Source organism: Stenella coeruleoalba (assembly GCF_951394435.1).
Source record: "Stenella coeruleoalba genome assembly, chromosome: 6".
Classification (NCBI taxonomy): domain Eukaryota; kingdom Metazoa; phylum Chordata; class Mammalia; order Artiodactyla; family Delphinidae; genus Stenella; species Stenella coeruleoalba.
Genome location: NC_137151.1, coordinates 124,641,626 through 124,663,595, shown reverse-complemented (window position 1 = coordinate 124,663,595; position 21,970 = coordinate 124,641,626). Strand labels below are relative to the sequence as shown.

General features: G+C 49.3%; 1 protein-coding gene across 2 annotated transcripts in view; it reads left to right on the top strand.

Moving 5' to 3' along the window:
• The window catches only part of COL6A3 (collagen type VI alpha 3 chain), an 85,800-nt gene that overhangs the window by 31,792 nt on the left and 32,038 nt on the right, over window positions 1-21,970 (top strand). For both annotated transcript variants that reach the window (XM_079923920.1, XM_079923919.1), the window contains exons 6-22: window positions 291-863; window positions 2,293-2,901; window positions 5,630-6,235; window positions 7,588-8,202; window positions 9,432-10,031; window positions 10,674-11,011; window positions 12,110-12,188; window positions 13,189-13,334; window positions 14,884-14,976; window positions 15,488-15,541; window positions 16,649-16,720; window positions 17,866-17,892; window positions 17,983-18,027; window positions 18,147-18,200; window positions 18,658-18,720; window positions 19,319-19,384; window positions 19,819-19,872. In XM_079923920.1, coding sequence (XP_079780046.1) covers window positions 291-863; window positions 2,293-2,901; window positions 5,630-6,235; window positions 7,588-8,202; window positions 9,432-10,031; window positions 10,674-11,011; window positions 12,110-12,188; window positions 13,189-13,334; window positions 14,884-14,976; window positions 15,488-15,541; window positions 16,649-16,720; window positions 17,866-17,892; window positions 17,983-18,027; window positions 18,147-18,200; window positions 18,658-18,720; window positions 19,319-19,384; window positions 19,819-19,872 — 4,094 coding nt within the window. The remainder of the gene's footprint in view (window positions 1-290; window positions 864-2,292; window positions 2,902-5,629; window positions 6,236-7,587; window positions 8,203-9,431; window positions 10,032-10,673; window positions 11,012-12,109; window positions 12,189-13,188; window positions 13,335-14,883; window positions 14,977-15,487; window positions 15,542-16,648; window positions 16,721-17,865; window positions 17,893-17,982; window positions 18,028-18,146; window positions 18,201-18,657; window positions 18,721-19,318; window positions 19,385-19,818; window positions 19,873-21,970) is intronic.

Sequence of the window (21,970 nt, the reverse complement as noted above, 5' to 3'; positions counted from 1 at the left end):
CTAGAGTGGTTGCCACCTGATATAAGAACAGGCTTTTCCTTGGCCTGCTTTGTTGAGGAAGCATGATGTTAGGTTGGGCAGACTGATCTAGTTGTCCTAATCCTGTGCATAGATGAAAGGGGGCATTTGAAAGGCACCTGGTGTGGGTTTTCTCTTCCCTTGCTGGTGCAGTGATACCAGATGAATTTTGTGAACTCCCATTACCAAAAGCTGGTGGTTCTGGGCTCAGGTCAGTTTGGTGCCTGTTGTGTTCTTGTCCCTCACTGTGTCCTAACTCTCCTTCCTTGTAGAGAGCAAGCGAGACGTCCTGTTCCTCTTTGATGGCTCAGCCAATCTCGTGGGCCAGTTCCCTGCCGTCCGCGACTTCCTCTACAAGGTCATTGATGAGCTGGACGTGAAACCTGACAGGACCCGGATTGCGGTGGCTCAGTACAGCGACGATGTCAGGGTGGAGTCTCGTTTTGATGAGCACCAGAACAAGCCCGAGATCCTGAATCTCGTGAAGAGAATGAAGATCAAGACGGGCAAAGCCCTCAACCTGGGCTATGCCCTGGACTACGCGCAGAGGTACATCTTTGTGAAGTCCACTGGAAGCCGGGTCGAGGATGGAGTGCTTCAGTTCCTGGTGCTGCTGGTGGCAGGAAGGTCATCCGATCGTGTGGACGGGCCAGCTCTCAACCTGAAACAGAGCGGTGTGGTGCCCTTCATCCTCCAGGCCAAGAACGCAGACCCTGCCGAGTTGGAGCAGATGGTACCATCCCCTGCCTTCATCCTGGCTGCAGAGTCTCTTCCCAAGATTGGAGACCTTCAACCACAGATTGTAAACCTCTTAAAATCGGTGCAAAACGGGGCGCCAGCACCAGGTAAGGCATAGAACTTCTGGTTGCTTCTGCAGCCCAGTTGTCCCATGCTTGAGTCGATGGTAGGCGGCTGGCTCCTGGTCTCCGGGTAGAAGCCCTCCTTGGGTTTCCAAGAAAGATAGGTGATTTCTGCAGGAACAATGGAATATCGCTTTTCTTTCCCCGAGGTGACTCTCTAACTGCTCTCTAGGGCAAAACAGGAGAATCAGGGTGATTATTTTTAAGGACATTATAAAATTTAGCTATATCAGTGGTTAAAAATAATCCTTTTTTTTTTTAAAAAAACACAGTTTTTACTATATATATAATAAACGCCATATAACACGGTCACATTAGCGCTAACACGGTTTTCATCTTCATGTAGTTCCCCAACTTCTTATTTTAAGGGGGTATCCCCGTGTCATAATTCATCCTCTGCATTCATGAAAACCATAAAGCATGAAGGGAGGCCGGCACATTCCCATTATAAACGCTGCATTAAAGTTTCTCAGTGCTCATCTTTGTTACCATGACTTCCTGCTTAACCACTTTGCATTTGGTGATAAAACTGCAGCAAAAAGAGTAATTAACTTCACACATGATCCCTTTGATTGAAAATAGAGCATCTAGAGCTTCTCTACATTGGCTGTTGAGCACGTTCGCTGTGGGTTTCGGGTTGTAACCTGGACATCTGGGTTACATTTTCCCCCATTTATCCGCTGTGACTTGCAGTACATCATTTGAAACCTCTCATCTATAAAGTGCTAACGGTTGTGCAGACTCCGCCGACCATGTCTCTCTCCCTGCTCCCAACATTTCTTCTTGAGGACAACGTTGAAACTTAACAATACTGTTCAAACGTGGAAAAGTTCTAAAGTGAAAGGGCTACACCTGTATGTATTGGTGCATCAGTTTCCTAATCCTGCCTTAATAAATTACAGTAAATTTAGTGGCTTAAAGCAGAATGAATTTACTATCTTAAGTTTTAGCGGTCGGAAATCCAAAACCTGTTCTACTGGGCTAAGATCAAGGTGTCAGCATTGCTTTCCTTCTGCAGTTTCTGGCCGATTACCCACTTCCTTATCTTTTCCAGTGTCTAGGGGCTGCCTGCATCCTTGGTCCACTGCCCCCTCCTCCATCTTCAAAGCCAGCAGATTTTCTCATATCTCTGGCCTCTTGTTTTCCATCCTTACCTCTTCTCCCTCTAACTCTAATCCTCTTATCTCCCTTTTTATAAGGACACGAGATTGATCACACTGGATCTACCTGGATAATCCAGGACAATCTCCCCACGCCTCTAACCCTTAATTTAATCACACCTGCAGATTTTCTTCCATATAAATTCCAGGAATTAGGAGTTGGATATCTTAGGAGTTATTCGGTCCACCACAGATTGGTATGAAATTATCCCTATTGTGTCCCGTGTGAGTCACAGGGGCTGTCTTCCTTCTAGTTTCAGGTGAGAAGGATGTGGTGTTTCTGATCGACGGCTCCGACGGTGTCAGGAACGGCTTCCCGCTGTTGAAAGAGTTTGTCCAGAGAGTGGTGGAGAGCCTGGACGTGGGTGCGGACCGGGTGCGCGTAGCTGTGGTGCAGTACAGCGACCGGACCAGGCCCGAGTTCTACCTGAATTCCTACATGGACCAGCAGAGCGTCGTCAGTGCTATCCGCGGGCTGACGCTGCTGGGCGGGCCAACTCCCAACACCGGGGCCGCCCTGGACTTCGTCCTGAGGAACATCCTGATTGGCTCCGCCGGGAGCCGCATAGCAGAAGGCATCCCCCAGCTCCTGGTCGTCCTCGCGGCCGGCAGGTCTGGGGATGATGTGAGAGGCCCCTCGGTGGTCCTGAAGAGGGGAGGGGCCGTGCCCATCGGCATCGGCATCGGGAACGCTGACATCACCGAGATGCAGACCATCTCCCTCATCCCGGACTTCGCGGTGGCCATTCCCACCTTCCGGCAGCTGGGGACCATCCAACAGGTCATCTCCGAAAGGGTGACCCAGCTCAGCCGCGAGGAGCTGAGCAGGTTGCGGGCATCTGTGGTCCCTGTAACGAGCCCGGGTAAGGAGCGGATTCTTTGGCTCTTCATTCCTTGAAATATCTGGGGCTACTTGTTTGGCCTGTGTGTTACAAAGTATTCTCAGTTTTGTTTCCTCAGCTGTAGGGAGTGAAAACCAGAGTTATGCGAAGAATCAGGAACCACGTGGGCTTGGTGCCAGAAATGGCTTGGGAAGATGCTAAGATTCATGTTTTGGGCCAAATTCAAGTCTCAAAGATGGGCGTAGGCTTGGCTTTCAGCTCAGACCCCTAATTCTGCATAAAGGCTCTGTATAACCAACCGAAAAGAGAGGCCATCTAATTGATAGTTCCAGTTCAATGCCGGGTCCAGGCTTCCCCTGGTCGGTCCAGCTGGCCGCCTCCTGTGATCGAGGAGGGAGTTTGACCACAGGTGGCCTATCAGGCTAGAGCACAGTCTCTGAAACGTTGTTATTTCCAGACCCAATGTGTCAAGATTGCTTTTTTCTTTTACATCTTTATTGGAGTATAATTGCTTTACAATGGTGTGTTAGTTTCTGCTTTATAACAAAGCGAATCAGTTATACATATATATATGTTCCCATATCTCTTCCCTCTTGCGTCTCCCTCCCTCCCACCCTCCCTATCCCACCCCTCTAGGTGGTCACAAAGCACCGAGCTGATCTCCCTGTGCTATGCGGCTGCTTCCCACTAGCTAGCTATTTTACGTTTGGTAGTGTATATATGTCCATGCCGCTCTCTCGCTTTGTCACAGCTCACCCTTCCCCCTCCCCATATCCTCAAGTCCATTCTCTAGTAGGTCTGTGTCTTTGCTTGGTGCAGAGAAGTAAGTGTCTTAACTGACAGGAAGGCCACCTGGCTGTTATGACCTCGGCTTATTCTATCTCCTCCTTCCTGTTCCCCTTTCCTAGGCCTGATACAATGAACTGGAAAGTGGAGGGAACCTTACTTGTCAGAAGGAAGGGGGCTCAGATAGACCCACCCTTCCCAAAATGCCCACAGAGCGCCTGCCCTCCCTGGACACTCGGGTGGGGAGGGCACAGTGGTGAACAGGCACATGCATCCTCACTCCCGTGTGGTTCACATTCTACAGAACCGTCCACATCAAGGCTTGGGGAGGGGAAACTAGGAAGGGCTCGCGGGGAAGGGGGAGGGAAGAGTAAAAGCAAGTGAGAGGAAAGTCGATGTAGGACGCAGTGCTGTTTGGGTGGGTGAGGGAGGGAGGGTGACTGGCACGGTGCTTCAGAAAGGGATTGCTTCCCTCGCTGATGTCCACACAGAGTGCAGCTCGCCCTGCAAGGCTTCCCTGGAATGTTCTAGAGGGCTTGCCATCAAATAAATTTGGGAAGGCAGTGGGATAAATGAAGTGAGGGTCTTTTTGGTTTTGGTTGGGCCCTAATTGATATGTGTTGTGTATCCCCAGTACAATAAGGGAACACAGCATTTCCCAAACTTGTTTGGCTGCAGCAGTCCTTTTTCTTTTTTTTTTTTTTTTTTTTTTACTTTTTACTGGAGTCTAGTTGATTTACAGTGTTGTGTTTGTTTCAGGTGTGCAGCAAAGTGATTCAGTTATACATGCACATATATCTATTATTTTTAAAATTCTTTTCCCATTTAGGTTATTACAGAATATTGAGTAGAGTTCCCTGTGCTGTACAGTAGGTCCTTGTTGGTTATCTATTTTAAATATAGTAGCGTGTCTATGTCAATCCCAAACTCCCAATTTATCCCCCCCACCATCTTTTTTTACGGTGCATTGGAGGTACTTGTACTCCCAAGAAGACACTTCAGAAATGCTGTCATCGTGTGTGTGCAGCTCACTTATACACAAAAGCCTATGTTTCTACAACAGTACGACTCCTGGTCTATCGGCTCTGCCGCTCTTCAAGATGACTGTTTTCTACCTTCTCCTTCTCCTGCTTCTTCTACACTTCTCTTCCCTCAGCTTACTCTGAGCTGGTGATCCTGATTCCCATTTCACTGAGAAAATATAAGTAAATTGGAAAAGAACTTCCAGAAGCCTTACTGTCTGTCCCAGCATCAGTGTCCATGTCTCAGCTTCCTCTCGTTACTTGGGTGAACTGTCACTGCTTCCCTGGGCAGCCTCACCACTTCCCTACTCAAGGGTGTCACCTGCAACTCTCCTCCTCTCTCCTGCATCATCAGTTCTCTGACGTACTGGGTGATTCCTTTCATGATACAAATGCAATGCCTTTCTTTTCTCGTAAAAACTCTCCCTTGATGCCCTGCTCCCACCTGCAGCAGTGCTCCAGGCTCCTTTATAAAGTGTTGCTGTCTACAATTCTTCTCTGGACACACCCTAACCTGTTGTTTGCTCTCTCTGCTCCACAGAAGGTGCTCTGGTCAAGGTCCCTCCATCTGGCAAATCCCAGTAGTCAGTTGTCGGGCACTGTCCCACTTGACCTATGAGTGTCATCTGTCACAGGTTCGATCCCCTCCTTCCCCAAACCCCATCCCCACTCGGTCTAGACCTGGCTCCTGCGTGTCTAGGTTCTTCCTCCTGCTGACTTACTTTTCCTTGCCCTTTGCTGCTTCCTCCTCTTCCCTCTGACTTTTAATCACTGAAATGCCCAGGACTCTCTCCTGGGACTGGTATTCTAACTCAAATAGTCTGAATTAGGATACCTTACCGGTCAGGTGGCAATTCTCTGACAAATTGGGAGGCTGTTCATTAACACTAAGAATTTGGTGTCGGTGAAGCTGAAGCCCTATGGTAACGTTTGATTCACAGGTGTCGGCGGCAAGAGGGACGTGGTCTTCCTCATCGATGGGTCCCAAAGCGCCGGCCCCGAGTTTCAGTACATCCGTACCCTCATCGAGAGGCTGGTTGACTACCTGGACGTGGGCTTCGACATGACCCGGGTGGCCGTCATCCAGTTCAGCGAGGACCCCAGGGTGGAGTTCCTGCTGAACGCCCACTCCAGCAAGGACGAGGTGCAGAACGCGGTGAGGCGGCTGCGGCCCAAGGGCGGGAGGCAGATCAACATTGGGGGCGCCCTGGAGTACGTGTCAAAGAATATCTTCAAGAGGCCTCTGGGGAGCCGGATTGAAGAGGGTGTCCCTCAGTTCCTGGTCCTCATTTCTTCCGGGAAGTCTGATGATGAGGTAGACGAATCGGCAGTAGAGCTCAAGCAGTTCGGTGTGGCGTCACTTACCATCGCAAGGAACGCAGACCAGGAGCAGTTGCTGAAGATCTCCCTGAGCCCTGAATACGTGTTCTCAGTGAGCACCTTCCGGGAGCTGCCCAGCCTGGAGCAGAAACTGCTGACACCCATCACAACCCTAACCTCCGAGCAGATTCAGCAGCTCCTGGCCAGCACGCCCTACCTTCCTCCAGGTAAGGTTGGGCGTTTCTTGTTCTTTGTTGTGTCTTTTCAAAAAAATATAAAAAATAACAGGCTCTAAGGCCATGGTGCTCACAAGTAAAATTAAAATAACGGGACACCTGAGATTGAACCAGCTGGGTCTATTGCTTGTGGCAGGGAGGAAGGACACACACGCTGGTGAGCCACAGGGCATCTCAGCGGGAGGGTGTTAGGAAGGGCTTATGATAGGATTTGAACTCATCATAGATGGCTTGAGGAAATGGGACTTTGCCCCGGATCGAATGCTGTTGAGAAGGAGTAATTTTATGATTGGATATCTTACCAAATCTCACGGCTAACGCTGAAATTGATACAGAAGCAGTGGTCACACCTATGATCCAGGATGGGGAGTGTCTGGTGATTTTTGTTTCCTTTTTGTCAGTGTTCAGATATGATCAGGGCGTGGCTGTCTCTGATACTGATGTTCTGTGAAATCTTTTATGTGCCACTGGAGAATCCAAGTCCTGGCTGTGTATGCCTGGCCAGCTTTTCTCTCTCTCAAGATAGATGGTTCAATTCCATGACCTGCTCAGCTTTTGCTGTGCTATGTTTCCACTATAAGTAGCCAGTGATTTATGAGGCAAATGTTGAATTTGTTGAGAGGCAAGATATGAGCTATTTAATAAATGGCATCCAAGAAGTACCTAGAATTCTAATCAATAGGAAGCCATGGCTCATCTTTCCTAGGACTTCTGATTAATTTTATAGTTAAAAATGGATTCATGCAAAGAAAATAGGGGCATAATAGTGAAAATAAAAACTTCGTATAAATGCTAGAGATATGTGAGAAAAAGAAATACTATGAATCAAACACCAGGAATGATGGTGTGGCCTGCTGGAGCGAGTTGGGATTCTCCGGGCTGTCACTAGCTAAGTGGTGGCCTTGGATGAAGTGAGGGCCTTTGTCCTCAGCTGTCTCTTTTCTTGCACAACAAAGATGTTGATGCTGGTGATCTCAATCCCTTCTGGTAGTAACAGTTCGTGATTCATAGATTATGGTAACCCAGGATTCGTTTCTAAGTACTGTTTATATTTTTGAAATGAGTTGTAACCCAGACACCAAAGCCAAAATTAAAATTGAGTAAACCCAGAAAGAGAAAGTTTTGGAGAACTTAAAATATTTCAAGAAGCAGAAATTGTTTTGATGCAAAAGGCCCAATTTGTAATGATTGATTAAAAAAAGCCAAAGAGATAAACACATGCACATCGGCTTATAATTTTCATGTCAATTGATATTTTGGTGCAACATAGAGCAAAGTTCAGAAACGAAACCAGATGCGTGCCAGTCTTGTACTGAGTTTTCCTTTTTCCTTTTCATCCACAGCCGTGGACAGTGATGCTGCAGACATCGTCTTCCTAATCGACAGCTCTGACAGTGTGAGGCCAGATGGCATTGCACACATTCGGGACTTTGTTAGCGGGGTCGTGCGGAGACTTAACATTGGCCCTAATAAAGTGAGAATTGGGGTCGTGCAGTTCAGCAATGATGTCTTCCCAGAGTTTTACCTGAAGACCTATAAATCCCAGGCCAGCGTGCTGGATGCCATACGTCGCTTGAGGTTCAAAGGGGGGTCTCCGCTGAACACTGGCAAAGCTCTGGAATTCGTGGCAAGGAATTTCTTTGTCAAGTCTGCCGGGAGCCGGATAGAAGACGGGGTGCCCCAACACCTGGTTCTGTTTCTGGGTGGCAAATCCCAGGACGATATTTCCAGGTATTCCCAGGTGATAAGCTCCTCGGGGATTGTGAGTTTAGGGATAGGAGACCGAAACATCGACAGAACGGAGCTGCAGACCATCACCAATGACTCCAGACTAGTCTTCACGGTTCGGGAGTTCAGAGAGCTCCCCAACATAGAAGAAAGGGTCGTGAACTCCTTTGGACCCTCCAAGGTCACCCCTGCACCTCCAGGAGTGGACATGCCCTCTCCCTCACGGCCAGGTATGAGCTGTGGTACCCGTGACGGCAGAGCGGGACACCAATTTTTTTTTTTAATTGAAAAAAAGCAGTTAGCCTTCATTTTAATAATTTTCTTCTCTCAGGGTCATGGCTGCCATACAATTAGAAACTAAATACGGGAAAAATAATTGAGTTGAAATTGTAGGAGGAATAGAAGGAAACGCATCTCAGAAAGCATATGGTCATTGATTCTTCCATGAGCTTCCACGAGGCTAATCATAGCCCCATTGAAAGGTTCTATAAAAGTGCATTGAGGGTTAGCCACAGACTCATTGGCTGTCAGAATAAAATGGCATCTTTGAAGTTGTTCAATCTACGCCCCTCCGAACATGATTGGAAGTCAGCCTCTCTCCTTGGTGGGGTCCTGGTCCAGTCAACCCTCTTTCTTTGGACTGGTGTCATCGGGAATTTAGAGCTGTCCACCTATAGCTTTGACCTCATGCTCCTGGGTCTGACCTTTGGGGCTGCCAAGAGCAAACGGAGTCCCTCCACCAACCCACGTCTTTCTTAGCTCCTACCCCAGGTGATAGCCCCTCAGACATCTGGAGCAAATGATTAGGGCTGGTTTTCCATGGGGCATCTGCACTCCACTTAGCTCTTTCTTGTCTTCCTTCTGCGCTGGTGGTGGAACATCTCACAGTGCTCCGGATTCCCTTCTCTCTACTCCAGTCTTGATCCCTTGATTGGAATCAGGGAATTATCTCCAAATGTCCTTGAGTGTCACAGGCTCCAACAAAGCTCTTGGCGTGCTGGCTGGTGATCCTCCAAAGGTGCAAGGAGTCCCATTTTCCAATCTGTTTCTCCCAGCCCTCCCTTTCCCTGTCTCTAGCACACCTCCCCCAACTCCTTCCAGACACTATCATTTATTTTTGACCAGGAGGAAAGTGTGTAGTGGCATTTCCTAAAACCCCTGATATCACGGACTGTTGAATCCATGGCATAATCTCATTTTGCACGGGATAACTGGGACTCAGTTCTGCTGAGTTTTCATGTCTCCTTTCCTTTTGTTTAGGTGATTTATCATTTATCACCTAAACGTGTTTTGAGGACTGTGAATTCAGGAACTCTAGAGTCATGGAACAGAGTCCAAGGTGTCCACTGTGAATGAATTACAGGAATGCCTTATTTTAATCATTTTATGTTTTGTGTTTTTGCTCTGGATATAGAAACCAAATTTCTCCTTTTTTTTTTTTCATTGTAATCGTCTTTAGAGAAAAAGAAAGCAGACATCGTGTTCCTGTTGGATGGTTCCATCAATTTCCGGAGGGACAGTTTCCAGGAAGTGCTCCGTTTTGTGTCTGAAATTGTGGACACGGTTTATGAAGGGGGAGACTCCATCCAAGTGGGGCTGGTCCAGTACAACTCTGACCCCACCGACGAATTCTTCCTGAAGGACTTTTCCACCAAGGAGCAGATTATTGATGCCATCAACAAGGTGGTCTACAAAGGGGGGAGGCACGCAAACACCAACGTGGGCCTGGAGCACCTGCGGCTGAATCACTTCATACCAGAGGCAGGCAGTCGCCTGGATCAGAGAGTCCCGCAGATTGCCTTTGTGATCACCGGAGGAAGGTCGGTGGAGGATGCCCAGGAGGCGAGCCTGGCACTCACCCAGAGAGGCGTCAAAGTGTTCGCGGTGGGCGTGAGGAACATCGACTCAGAGGAGGTTGGGAAGATCGCGTCCAACAGTGCCACAGCGTTCCGAGTGGGGAGTGTCCAGGAGCTGTCAGAATTGAGCGAGCAGGTTTTGGAAACTCTGCATGACGCGATGCATGAAACCTTATGTCCTGGTGTGCCTGATGTTTCCAAAGGTAATGCCCTTTAGGTGCATATTTTCAACCATGTCCTGTCGATGTTGGTGAGTTACCTGTTTACCCAGATCCCCAGCGCTGGCCTGTGGGCTCCTGTAGCATCTGGTGTGTCAGGCATTGACTTACATCCACGTGGGTTGGGTCCTGGTTGTCACCTACCACTGTGATCGGATGTGGTTCCAGGATAGGAGTGGATGTCTGTCTCTTCTTGCTCTTACCAGATTTACTCCCCATCCCCTACTCTTTAATCCCCTAAATAATTCAGACTGATTGATGCCTGTTTCTGTTTGTAGGTTTATCAGATCAATTATTTGAGATCAGAGGGTTTGCGTTCTCAAGTGTGTTTAGTCTAAAGCACAAACTCGGGATGCACTTAGATAGACACTGACTGTATACGTTGCCAAAGTTGATTAGTATCAGGAAAGCAAACGTACTGAATGGCCAACAGTTTTGGCTCCGAAGAGTCAGTGTGAGTTCTCCCAGTGAGAGAGGCAGATCTAATTGCTTCTCAGAGCTCACGCACAGAAGGTCCCATTTTGCACTTGAGCGTGGCGTCCTGGTCCACGCCCCGAGCTGTGCCTGTAGGTTGAACACATCTCGGCAGCTCGACTTCGAGCTCACGGCCTGCTTTTCCCTTTACAGTCTGTGACCTGGATGTGATTCTGGGCTTTGATGGTTCAAGAGATCAGAACATATTTGTGGCTCAGAGGGGCTTTGAGTCCAAGGTGGACACCATCCTGAATAGAATTAGCCAAATGCAAAGGATCAGCTGCAGCGGCAGCCAGCTGCCCACGGTGCGGGTGTCCGTGGTGGCCAACGCGCCCTCGGGCCCCGTGGAGGCCTTTGACTTTGCCGAGTACCAGCCAGAGCTGTTTGAGAAGTTCCAGAACATGCGCACCCAGCACCCCTACGTCCTCACTGCGGACACGCTGAAGCTCTACCAGAACAAGTTCCGGCAGGCCTCGCCAGACAGTGTGAAGGTGAGGACGGCTGCCTCGTTTCCGCTTCCTGGGCCATCTCTGGGTTTTACTGGGCAGGGGCAAACCTCGATGCCCGGAAGCCCCCTCCCCAAACGGTTCTTCTATAGATGCTCTTCATGTTTGATGGGGTTGGTGATGCCTGTATGTAAGAGTCCTTTATTATCAACTGGGCTGAAATGGAACATCTTCTTCTAGTTTTACTAAAGCTCTAAAAAAAACCTTGGAAATCAGTAATTAAGCTTGAATGCATTGAATTTGTGAGTAATTCACGTTTAATCATAGTCCTGACCATTAAATGCATTATGTTCTCTATTTGTATTTACTTTTATCTCTCTCTTTCTCTGTATTGGTTCATACACACACACACACACACACACACACATGCACGCACGCACGCACGCACGCACAATCAGTTTGCTAGGGCTGCCATAACAACGTTCCACAGGTTGGGTGGCTTAAACAACAGGAATTTATTCTCTCACAGTCCTGGAGGCTGGAAGTCTGAGATCAGAGCGGCGTCAGGGTTGTTTTTCTGGAGGTCTCTCAACTTGGCTTGGAAACGGCATCTTCTCCTTCTGTCACCACGTGTTTTTCCCTCTGTGTCCTAATCGCCTCATCTTAGAAGGACACCAGTCATATTGGATGAGGACCCACTCTAATGACCTCAGTTAACTTATTGGCCTCTTTAAAAGTCCTATTGCCAAACATGGTCACACTCTGAGGCACTGAGGGTTAGGACTTCAAAATATGAATTTTGGAGCACGGGCTACACAAACACACACGCACGCATGTACACACCCACGCATACACATGATTTCTAGAAACTACATCTCCTAAATAAGATAATGAGATAAACTTTTTATTTCCATTGTTGACTGTGCTTTTTAATCAATCAAGTCCTACCCTATACCCATTTATTTTATACCTCACTTATTGCACAGTATCAAGGAACTATGAACATGGGGTGATTGTTTCTCAACCTTGGCCCCCAGTTTCCTCTGCTGTAAAGTGGAGGCTTTGAACTGGCTAATCCTTCTCTCAAGGGTCTGTGATGTTTCTTTCACTTTGGCTGGCGCTTGACGTATCTTTTATCTTCAGGTGGTCATTCATTTTACTGATGGGGTGGATGGAGATCTGGCTGATTTACAAAGAGCATCGGAGAAACTCCGACAAGAAGGTGGGTTCTGGGGCTTTCTATGGGAGAAGGAAACCTGGGTGAGGCAGGCGCACTGCTGGGCTAGAGAGAAACAACTCCGCCAAGGGAGCCTCTGGGAAGGCGGCTTCTCTTGGAGGACACCTCATCCCGGCATCTTGGTCTTCTGTCACCTGCCTGGGGCTACAGGATGGGGCAGCAAGGATCCCATACTTACACAGACAGCTCTATTACCAAGTCCTGGCACAGACCCCACGGGGTCTCAGGCTCATTCCTGTGGTAGGACATCTAGAAAGCATGATGCTTTTGTAAAAGAACATGAAGTTTTGATTCATTTGGCTGTATTATATAAGCTAGGAATTAATTTTATAGCAAAAAATCTTGCTGTATTTTCCATTTGCAGTTATCACAGCTCAAAAATACTCCAACGTTAAGAAAAGATACACTTTCACATAAAATTTGGAAAGCATACTTTCCAAATTTAAGGTGACTGGTTTGCAATGATACCTGTTATCAGGTGTACTATTTGTTCATCTGCTTTGGAATTTGGTAGCACTGGCTATCAAAAAAGTGGATGTCCACACTAGAGGTTTAAGGAGAATTTGTTGAAGCAAACTTATCATAAGAATGTTCTATTTATTAGCTTGCTTTTCCAGAGCAATGGAGATGAGACTGCTATCATCTGACTTGGGAGATGTGGGATTTCAATTCTTCCCACAGCATACCTGTGTTACGTAAGACCAGAGCTTGAGAATTTATGGATGAATAAACTTCATGGTGGTGTTTCCTAGAGTTACATGAATCCATTTACTTACTGACGAATCAGAAACAATTGCTCAGAGGAGTCCAGAGTTCCAGTATTTCAACTCTTCGGAGCAGCTAATCCGTGTGATTAAGCAAGTTTCAGTTAAAGGCCAAATTTTATACTGAAGTTTTCTTTAAAAAATAAAAGAGAGTCAGGAGGAAAAGCACTGAGGCTCTTGAATGCCTAGGTAAGGCTTCTTAAGTGTACCTGTCCCCCCAGGCGTCCGAGCTCTGATCTTGGTGGGCCTTGAACGTGTCGCCAACTTGGAGCAGCTGATGCAGCTGGAGTTTGGGCGAGGATTCACGTACAACCGGCCCCTGAGACTGAACTTGCTGGACCTAGACTATGAACTAGCGGAGCAACTTGTGAGTGTTTTATGCATCTACACACAAACTGGTTTAGACAGCCCAATATTGGGCATCTCAGGATAACGCAGTCCGTCATCACCAGGCAAACGGAGGAGAGACCGCTGGGTGGGCAATTTAATTCATGTAATTTACTTGGGACCTACTTTGTTGCCATAACATGAGTCCTGGAAATGGAGCTATCTGAGAACTGGAAAGACGGCCACCCGGGCATGGGTGTCGAGGCAGCTGTCGCCTTAGAGTTTCCTCTGCTCCCTTTAAAGAGACTTCTTTTCATTTATAAGACTGTTGAGAAGCCATACATTGAGATTTGACCCTTCCCTCTGTAAACAGGAAACAGGGAAAACAAGAATATGCAGGAAACGAAAGACCATTTCTGGGTGGAAAGGGGCTTCCGTCGCCTTCTCCTCTAGTTTCCTTTGGAGCAAATGAGGGCTCCCCATAGGCTTCCTAATCCTCTTGGGTTCAGCCTCTCAGCAGGTGGGGTTAACGTCTGGGTTTGGGGGTGAGGCTGGGGGCTTTTGGGACATGAGGGGGCTGAGCGTTCAACTCAGAGGTTCTTTGGAGGAGGCAGCGGTGCCCTGTGGGACGAGCTGACTCCCTCCGGCCCTCTGACCTTCTTCCCAGGGCTGCAATTCGGATTTTTTTATTGAGTGGAAGGAAGTTGAGTTAATTGACAAACCTAGGGCATGGGAGAAAGTGAAAGCTCTAGGAAATTCACTGCCAGAAAAGGCATTGACCATCATGAGTTTAGCAGGTAGAAATGTACTTTGGGTGTGCGCTTTCCCGCATAAGGCCGGGGGCTGGGATGGGAGGGAATGTCCAGGGTGTCTGATGGGCGCTGGAGTCATTGGTGACTGGCGGTGCGGTGCCTGTGGCTCAGAGGCAGGGATCCCACCCCGCAGCTGCTCCCAGGCTTCCTCCAGGCTGACGCCATGTTCCGTGACTCTGACCAGGGTTCTGGGGAAGGGCATACGGTCTCTGCTCTGAAACCACCTTCCATCCTGGCCGTCTGCAATGGTTTGTCAGGTTTTGCTTTCTGGAGCTTAAAAATATGTAAGCTGGGCTTCCCTGGTGGTGCAGTGGTTGAGAGTCCACCTGCCAATGCAGGGTACGCAGGTTTGTGCCACGGTCCGGGAAGATCCCACATGCTGCGGAGCGGCTGGGCCCGTGAGCCATGGCCGCTGAGCCTGTGCATCTGGAGCCTGTGCTCCACGAAGGGAGAGGCCACAGCAGTGAGAGGCCTGCGTACTGCAAAAAAAAAAAAAAATGTAAGCTATACTTAACATCTGAAGCTTGAATATCTATGTTGGAAACTTCTAGAAATAAGGCCCAGCCTGAGGTGACATTGTGAATAAGACGCATTATCTTTGGTGGTTCTTCAGAGTCCATTTGTGACACTGTATCGCCCACCCATGGCTAAGCCTTCAAGGGAGTTGCCGTAGGAGGTGACTATCTCTTGCTGTGGAGGCCGCAGTCCTCAGACGGCACATTTATGCCTTTTTTCTAGACATTTATTGAGATCTGAACTTCGTTTTTGTCTTGGTAGGACAACATTGCCGAGAAAGCCTGCTGTGGGGTTCCCTGCAAATGCTCTGGGCAAAGAGGAGACCGAGGGCCCATTGGCAGCATTGGGCCAAAGGTACGGTGGTGTTACCCTTTTCTTACGCCTGAGACTAGATTTCAGAGCCGTCATTACTTTGGCTGGGGAATTTCTCTGCTATGATGGTGGGGAGATGGAAAAGGGAGGAGAAGGAACTAGCTGTGCTGTAGGACAGATCTGAGGTGCAGACCTTGTCCCTGTGTCTGCTCCCTCCTCCCTTTCCACTGGGTTCTTTTATGCATTGGTTCTTCATTTTATAAAATTATGTTAAGACCAGTGGCATCATTGACTGGCAGCCTCACTAGGACGGCCAGCAGGGATGCTTCCCATTTGCCTCTAAGTTATAGGAAATGCACAGGATTTCTTGGTAGATCAAGAGCCTTAAAGATCCTGATAGAACAATTGCACTGAAATAATGAGTAGGAAACCGTCACGTTCCAGGGACACCGAAAGCACCGCTCTACCAAATGAAGGGGGGTGAAGAGATGCTTAAATAGGAAACAGAGAAAACCACAGCATTTAACCAAGGAAACGATTTACTTTCTTCTAGGGTATTTCTGGAGAAGATGGCTATCGAGGTTATCCTGGTGACGAGGGTGGACCTGTAAGTAAAGGTTGTTTTTTTCCTTAAGTCTTTATTCCCTCTTTGTTCTTTACATGTTGAGATTGAATTGTGGGGTTCCTCATCTGTTCCGTTTCCAGTCTTTTCCATCAGAAAAAAATTACTTTCTAACTTTCTTAACAACTTGACTCAGATTTCTACACTATGGAGACTAGTCTGAGAATCTGAGGATGACAAGTGTGGGTAGGAAGTGCAGGTTTTTACGTGTTCCATCTCAGAGGGAGGGGCTAAATGGCTCCTGAGACAGAGGACCACTGAGGATGGCAAACCCAGCATCTACCAAATTCAGACATCCAGGCAGAGATGAGAGGCCGCTGGAGCTGGGGTGCAGGGGAAACCCAGTCAGGATTGCAGCGGTGATGCCCTTTGAGGGCAGCCTCCCAGAGGGCAGTTGCCGGTATGGGTTACCAGTCACCAAGGGGTCCATTTGGGGGTGGGTAGAGCCTGAAGCAGGGCCTTCGGGAAGCAGAATCCTGCCCAGAAGTGGTTTGAGAACTTTTGAGACACTAGAACAAGGCCCAGCCCTGGGGTGGGGAGAGAGGGCCCCAGCGGGAGGAGTTGAAGCCCCCAAGGTCCCGTCCGGCAGTGCCAGGTGTCAGGGTTGAGCCTGGACCCCATAGAAGAGCTGGGAACCCAGGACCATGGCCAGCCCTGGGGTGGGGAGAGAGGGCCCCAGGGGGAAGAGTCGAAACCCCCAAGGTCCCGTCAGGCAGTGCTGGGTGTCAGGGCTGAGCCTGGACCCCACTGGAGAGCTGGGAGCCCAGGACCATATGGAGAAGCAGCCAGCCCGAGGGTTCTCCACGGGCCCAGCCCCCACCCAGACCCAGTACCCTGAGGACTGCTTATCCTCCGCCCACCAGGATGTGCCCCAGACCCCACTTCCTCCAGGGGAGGAAACTGCAGGTTCGAGGCCCTGTGCAGAGGTCGGCCCGCGGGGCCCGCGGGCGGGGATGCTGGAGGCCCCGCCTGGCACATCAGCCCGCCAGCCAGTGGACTGCTTCCTAATGCACGCCTTTCACGGAGCTCCCTACTCAGTGGAGACACGTGACAAGAAGTTCCAACTCGCAAAATGCCTGTTTCTCCTGACAGGGTGAGCGCGGCCCGCCTGGTGTGAACGGCACTCAAGGTTTCCAGGGCTGCCCCGGGCAGAGGGGCATAAAGGTACAGTGACCCCCACGTGTGGGGAGGGGACCGTGGCACCGGGCCCCAGCGGGGAGAGGGCGGTCGGTGGCGCGTACAGAAGGGGGACACTTTCTCCAGTGCCTCCTGGGGAAGGAAGATGCCTGCCCCAGCTTCTCGGCTCAGCGCAGACAGCCAGTGGTCTCTCACAGAGGCAGCCCAGGGCCTGGCGGGTTCAGGAGCGCACGCCGTGCCGGGAAGGGAGCCTGAGGTTGGAGAAACAGTTTCGCATGGCAGTGTGAAGCAGTCAGGACACACTGATGAGGACAGACAGGATGTGGGCCAGGGCAGAGAGAAGGCCGGTGCCCGGCAGCTTCAGCCCCTGGACCTGGGAGGAGTGAGGGAAGTGGAGGGGGCCAGAGACAGAGGGAAAGGACTCATGTGCTGGAAGGTTCTGTGTGTGACATACTTGGAGTCAAGGGCTGATGAACCTTCTCCTCAGTTTGCTGCCGTTTGAGAGACAGGCCACTGCAATGTCATAAAGGGGCCTCCTCGGAGCTCCTGTCCCGGGCCTTCACGGCCCAGCCGTCCTGCCAGAGAGCCAACACTACCCAAGTGCTCAGGTCCAGGCAAGTTAGTTTTATGATCCCCTCATGATAGAGCGAGAGCTAGCCAAACAGACTAATCTCTAACACTGAAAAGTCAGACACTGACTTTTCTTTAATATAAATTTATTTTATTGATTTTATTTTTGGCTGCGTTGGGTTTCTGCTGCCGTGCGCGGGCTTTTCTCTTGTTGTGGTTCGCGGGGCTACTCTCCGATGCGGTGCGCGGGCTTCTCACCGCGGTGGCTTCTCTCGTTGCAGAGCACGGGCTCTAGGCGTGCATGCTTCAGTAGTTGCGGCACACGGGCTCAGTAGTTGTGGCTCGCAGGCTCTAGAGCTCAGGCTCAGTAGTTGTGGTACACGGGCTTAGTTGCTCCACGGCACGTGGGATCTTCCTGGACCGGGGATTGAACCCGTGTCCCCTGCATTGGCAGGCAGATTCTTAACCAGTGAGCCAGAGGGAAGCCCTAGACACTGACTTTTAAGTTGGGGATGGGGAGAGGGGAGCCCTTAGCCTATTCTAGCCTATTCTCTTCAGCCTCCGGGAAGGAGCTAATGTTTCCTCTTTCCCTTCCCTTTTAGGGCTCTCGTGGGTTCCCAGGAGAGAAGGTACTTAAGCTTGCTTTTCTTTTTATATTTAAAACTTTCCCAGTGTTTTGCCGTATTTTACACTCACCTGTGTGTCTTGTCCCCTCACAGGGTGAATTAGGAGAAATTGGACTGGATGGTCTTGACGGTGAAGATGTAAGTGATTTTGGACTCTGAGTGCAAATTACTTTTGGTCCTGAAGATTCCAGTGACTAACACCTCAGTCTGTGGTAGAAATTGTGCCAGGAATGACATTTTATCATTGTCTTTGGCAGGGAGACAAAGGATTGCCTGGTATTTCTGGAGAGAAAGGGAATGCAGGAAGAAGGGTAAGTATATTTCTGCATTGTTACTGTCATGGAAAAACTATGAACATTTCACTTAGGGATTATTTCTTTTACTTGTGTATGTTAAGACCACTTCCTCCAGGCAGCCTTCCCTGACCTCCTCCTGGGGTGCATCCTTGGCATCTCCTATGTCCCTTGTCAGCTGTGACATATTTACATTATATTTTTCTTGTTTGGAGAGTCCCATTGGGCAAGGACTGAGTGTGTTTTGTTGAAATAAATCCCCAGCGCCTGGCACAGAGTGGGTCCCCAATAAATACTTGTGGGTTACCTGAAGTATCTGGAAATAATTTTACCTTCATGGAAAATGAGTAAATGCAAATGTTGAAACACTGTTCTTTTTAAGATTTGTGATTGGAAGGAAGAATGCAATTTTGAGGGTGAGATAACTATGTGAAACTCATCTAATTCTCAGTCTCTGCTTGTGGTTTTTATTTAGGGTGACAAAGGACCCAAAGGAGACAAAGGAGAAAGAGGGGATGTTGGGATCAGAGGTGACCCGGTAAGGGGAAATCCTTGTCACCGATTTGAGACTTGAGTCCAGGGAAAGGGTTTGTGGGGAGAAGTGGGTTGAAAGGAGGAATTTTACTCTTGAAATTGCTTTAAAACATGTTGGCAAAATATGTGGTTTGCCCTTTTCTTAGAATTTTGGGATGGCTGGAGATGTCTTTGCCCTCTCGCTGCAAAGATAAGTCTTTGCAAAGCCTCTTATGTGAAGGCCCGAGAAGTTTCCCTAAAATGTGGTCTCAGGACACTTTAAGTTCGCTTTAGGAAAAGGGAAGAGTTTGCAGTTTTTCTTGCTTCATGGGTCTATAAAACCTGTCAACAAGTGACCATCGCTGGGCCAGCCTCTTCTGGTCCAGACCAGGACAAGGCAAGAGCGAGCCTGGCCACCATTCTCCCGGGGGGAGGAAGAGCCATCTCCCCCCCAGTTTGGGGCTCAGAGTGATTGCTGACCCCACGGCAGGCGTTATCTGGAGATGGGATGTGGCCAAAGCGACTGGCATTCAGACCACCACTAATATTTTCCTAGTCACTGACTCAGCAGCAGTGGCTTTCCCTGCACACGTGGCTTACTCCCCGACCTGTTCTCTTTTCAGGGTAACTCAGGACAGGACAGCCAGCAGAGAGGACCCAAAGGAGAAACCGGAGACATCGGCCCCATGGTACAGCACTCTGTGTACCTAGACTCCCCCTGTGCCGAGAGCCCGAGAAACTAAAGTCAAGCTGGTTCACTGCCAGCCCCGGAGGCCACAACGTGGTCTTTAAGGCTGTGGATGTACAAGGCTGAGGTTGGGAGCAGAAAGCCCCGGGAAGCCAGTGTGCACACTCGCAAAGGAGTCTCCAAGAGGAACAGCAACAGCCCCTCCCAAGAGGGGCTTCCTCTCGGCAGAGTTGTGCCCCATAGATATTTCCAGAAAGTGCTCATCATGCCTGAGCCTTGTGGGGAGCAGAGTGCACCTGGGTCTAAGGCACCCCCAGAGTGTGCGACTGGCCCTGTGTGTATCCATTCCTTTTCCCCAGCGTCTTGTGTGATATTTGAGCTACAAGTTCTTCTTTGCAGATGAGAATCTTACGTTAATTTTCTTTCCCATGACAGGGTCTCCCTGGGACAGATGGGGTGTCTGGCGCGCCTGGAGAACCCGGGAAAAGCGTGAGTGCCTCTTGGGGTTTGCAGGGGCTCTGTGGTGATATTTACTTAACTCTGCTAGACACCCTTTGGGGCAGAGCTGCTCAGCAACGTTTTATTTAGGGAATTTAAGGCCATTTCGGAAACCATTGTCCCCCACGTGTTGCTGCTTCTGCAGACCCTTCATTCTTATCATTCACTCTGGACTCCCCCGGCCTGCTTCCCTCCCCTTCCAAAACATACTGAATAGACGCTTTTAAAAGTAATATCTTTGCTGCTTTCGAATATTTGGCCGGGCTTTATCCCACTGAATGTTTAAAAAAATCTAAACAGAAACACAAATACAGAGGGAGTGAGGGGATAAAGGGCGGGGAGGCTGATGGGGTGTGTGTTTGTTTTGTTGGATAGTTGTTTTTCTCGTACTGCTGTAACTCCAGCAGTGAAACCAGAGTCAATTTTCTAGTGAATTGCATTTCGCAATTGCTTTTTCAAGACGTTTCAGAAATGCCTGTTGTAGACCGCTCAGTGCACGCTTCGTCTTTGTGTCTTGTTGAAGAATTGCTGAAGCCAAAGGGAGATGAATGATCTTTGGGAAGCTGTTTGAGTGCTTCCAGGGCCCAGGGTTACACGGAGCTCAGACCTCCTAGCTGGGAGGAGATGTGTCTGGAAGTCTGTAAATTCTCACGGCTGGTTCAGGGCGCTGGTGGGTGCCTGAGAAAGGTGTCTGCTCAGCACCTGGCTGGGGACGGGGGCCAGATCGGGGCCCCCTCAACCCTTTCCCCCATGGCAGTCACATGGTTAGGGATCTGCAGTGGGCGATCAGAGGGTGTGTGCTGACAAGGGCTTTTAAAAGCAATGACTCTCGGCCCCAGGCAAATGATATACTATGGGCATAACCTTGCTTTGAAAATTCAGAAGAAAACGTAAATTTTGAAAATACTATCTTAAAAGCTTTTGAGTATTATTTTTGAATAGTGCTGTTGATTTCTACAATGAAAAAAAAACAACATGAGGAAAACACTCCATTGTTATTATGTGCTGAACAACTTAGTTCGTGAGTAGAGCCAGAGCCTGTTTCCATGAAGAGACTTAAAATACAGTCAGGCATACAGTTCGTGTTAATTCTACGCACAGGGTGCCAGTTTGGGTTTGAAATCAGTGTGGTCAAGTTAGGGCTGTCTTCCCTTAGGATATCACTAAGCCAGGCTCACGCCCACATGAAAGGCATCCTTCCCCTGGGCTACCTCACTCCTCACGTGGCCTGAGCACAGGTGGCCTCTGGTCATACTCGGTGAGGTCCCCTTTGGAAGCGGCAGGCAGATTGCTACTCTGTGGAGAGTGGCCTGGCCGCGCCCCTCCCCCTCTTGTCCATGTGTCATCCCTGGAAGGAGGCCAAGGTCTTCCATTAAAGAAGCTGCCATTACAGTGAATCAGGGCAGAAGGGTGGCCCCGGAAGATCATGGGGCTTGTTCACTGGGTGAAGAGAAGGTGGTTCCTGGGTTGATGCAGAAGATAGGCCAGGCCTGTAACAGGCTGGTGCCTTACAGACTCCAGAATTCAACCCCTAACCTTGCGAAGATATATCCAGGATGGATTCCCACCCCAAACCTTTCCACTGAAGGGGAAGCCGTCTTGAGGTGGGAACTCATGGATCACTTAAGAGCGAGCCCACGTTTATTTGAACTAAGGTTCACTTCTGGAGCATCGGGGAAGATACTGCCAAGTCATGAGCCCAGACCAAGTACAGCCAGACTTTTAGGTTCACATACGCCCACGCTGAATACTTTACTTAACCGAGTGTGTGTTATATTTGGCCAGGACAGTGTGGAGAGTCTGGGACTGCCTTCCATTATAATTAATGTCTTACCTCTCCCTCCAGTTAGGAAAATGGAAGAAAAATAGACAGGTCGACCTTCCTGATTCACATTCCTTACTTGAAACTGTCTGGGGCCGTGCAGCCCGAGGGGTCCTTATTTTGGTTGGCAGGTCTGAAGTCATCCTCAAACCTTCCATGTGGAGGATTGACAAGGGCAGCGTGGAAGGGCTGGGCAGGAGGGGAGTGCCGGAGGAAAGGTGTCCCTTCACAAAAGTTTCCTCTGGGCTGGGTAGGCACAGTGTCTGG